Source organism: Engraulis encrasicolus, chromosome 15 (genome assembly GCF_034702125.1).
Source record: "Engraulis encrasicolus isolate BLACKSEA-1 chromosome 15, IST_EnEncr_1.0, whole genome shotgun sequence".
Lineage (NCBI taxonomy): Eukaryota > Metazoa > Chordata > Actinopteri > Clupeiformes > Engraulidae > Engraulis > Engraulis encrasicolus.
In genome coordinates this window covers 9,543,058-9,545,557 of record NC_085871.1, presented here as the reverse complement: position 1 = coordinate 9,545,557, position 2,500 = coordinate 9,543,058, and the positions used below count along the sequence as shown (strand labels likewise).

The following is a 2,500-nucleotide window of genomic DNA, read 5'->3' as shown; positions in this document are numbered from 1 at the left end:
TATAAGACTACAGAGTGTTACATCTCAGTCGCCATTCTTGGTGTGTGTGTGTGTGTGTGTGTGTGTGTGTGTGTGTGTGTGTGTGTGTGTGTGTGTGTGTGTGTGTGTGTGTGTGTGTGTGTGTGTGTGTGTGTGTGTGCGCGCGCGTGTTCGTGCGTGCGTGTGTGTATGTGTGCACCTGTTTGTATTTGATCCACTGGTAGGGCTTCCCTTGTGTCCTATAGCCCAGGCAGGGCCCATTACCTGCAGGAAGATGTCATAGAAGCAAAATACACACACACACGGACACACGCACGCATGCACAAAAACACACACACAAAAACACACACACACACACACCGTTGAGTTCAGTCACTCCCTAGTACCCCATTCAAAACCCCACTTAAGATAGGTTCAGACTATACAACTATCGGCTCAATTCTCACCCCCCCTTACAACAGTCGGTCGAATATTGGTTGCCATTTACAACTCGAAATACAGGTACAATGTGAAGTGTTGTGTGTTTGTGTGTGCATGTTTACAGTTGGAGACAAGATTTCTATACAACAATCTGGATTTACATTTACTATCCAATTCAACATATCACATATTCCAGCTGGTCCAACTGGTCCAATTCAAACAGGTCAGAGCCATGGAAGTAAGAGTTAGGCTAATCCCACTGACCTCCATGTTCCATTTCTTTGTACACCAATGGCGCCTCATGCAGCCTTTGGCGCACAGATTGCCATTGAAATAGTTCCCAAATAGTTCCAGGAAGTGAGCATCGAACACGGTAAGTGCAGTAAAGGTAAATGTAATTCATTTTACTTCATTTTTTACTTTGCTTGTTATAGTGGCTCTAGTGAAAAGAAAGCCGGAGCACAGAATTATTTGAATCTACGTGAATCATGTCACCAACTGACATCCTGTACCCCAGTTGTCACAGCTCTGAATTCCATGGCTCTGAAACAGGTGATTGGCTGGTTGAATGATCCCTTGGCTTAATTGGACAGGTAAAATCAGGTCATTTGAAATCACTGGCAAAGACTACATTGTTACGCTACTGTGTCTGGTTAAATAAAACTGTAACCGAAACAGAAAGAAGGCATGTGTTGTCTCCAGAGGTGACAAAAGTCAAAATAAAAGTAAATAAAACACATTTTCCTTCCAATACACGTAACTAATCTGAGCCACCAGTAGACCTGTGTGGACTTGTCTTATGATCAGCTCTGCGCTGGTTGGATCAAGTTTGTGCTGGGTCCTTGTTAAGTTTTTACTGTTTTTCTGTATCAACAAAGTCCATCTATCTCATTAGGTACAATGGAGTAAATGGTGTAATAGCTAAGTAATATCATGTGCTAGTGTTTTACTTACACCACAAATGTACTTTTACTTTTACTTTTACTTTTGACACTTCTGGTTGTCTCTCGTAATAAGTCATCATCTCTCACCTGACACCTCTTTGCCTTTCTGGAAGACCTCGTAGAGTGTTCGGCTGTCATCATAGTGATGGGTGACGAGAGGGTCATCCTTCATCAGCGTGCTCCGCCTGGCTCCATCCTGTCAGCATCAAGCACGCAACATGACCAACTCTTCAACTCTTCACTCTTTATGTGCCTGGCTCCATCCTATCATTACGTTACACTTAGCTGACGCTTTTATCCAAGGCGACTTACTGATATTACAGCGCAGTGCCGTGCACAGACATTTTGAGGGTCATGTCAGTCGTGAAGTAGGGATTGGGATTGGTAAGGGTGGGGATTGAACCTGCAGTGTGATGATCTTACAGTCCAGCTCCTTACCCATTACTCCATAGCTGCCCCCTGTCAGCATCAAGCACACATCATGACCTTTCACCTCTTCACTGTTGACATCTTTAACATAACCCCTTTATTTTAACCTCTTCAACACGCTAACCTTTCCCTTAGTCCCCCTCCACCCTATCCATCCTATCAGCAACAACACAAAACAAAACAGAACCTTTCACCTTTCAACGTTTAAAACAAATGCAAAGACTCATCCTAAGCGCTTTTTTTTCTATCAGTTTCCTGATCAATACATGGAATGACCTTTAACTTTTGCAGTTAACCTTGATCTTTGGCTACATCCTATCACCATGAGTCATGACATAATCTTTGACCTCTGACCTCTACAATGTGTCCTCACCTAACCCCTAGGTTCTGGGTGCATCCCAATATGTGACCTTGCCTCCTCCACTTGTGCTTGTCTCCTCGTCCCGCCTCCTGGCCCCTCCTCCGTGGAGAAAACGATAAAGTTTCCCTGCTGTCAGCCTCGCCACAACAACTTTTGAGGGACTGTTTTTCATTCACCATCCAAATTGCAAATGAGAAAAAGACTTTACAATTGTGCTTTTGCAAGATATTGAAATATAATGCTGTTTTCAGTGATGTCATCATGACGAGAAGCAAGTGGAGGAGGCAAGTGGAGGAAGCAAGGTCACATATTAAAACGCACTCTCTATTAGCCTGGGAAATCCCATGCTGCCTCGCATGATCATTCC

General features: G+C 43.8%; 1 protein-coding gene across 3 annotated transcripts in view; it reads right to left on the bottom strand.

Annotated features, from left to right (window-relative positions):
* acsl5 (acyl-CoA synthetase long chain family member 5) overlaps positions 1-2,500 on the bottom strand; it is a 24,203-nt gene that overhangs the window by 17,559 nt on the left and 4,144 nt on the right. For all 3 annotated transcript variants that reach the window (XM_063216993.1, XM_063216994.1, XM_063216992.1), the window contains exons 3-4: positions 1,431-1,539; positions 179-243 (exon numbers count right to left, since the gene is read on the bottom strand). In XM_063216993.1, coding sequence (XP_063073063.1) covers positions 179-243; positions 1,431-1,539 — 174 coding nt within the window. The remainder of the gene's footprint in view (positions 1-178; positions 244-1,430; positions 1,540-2,500) is intronic.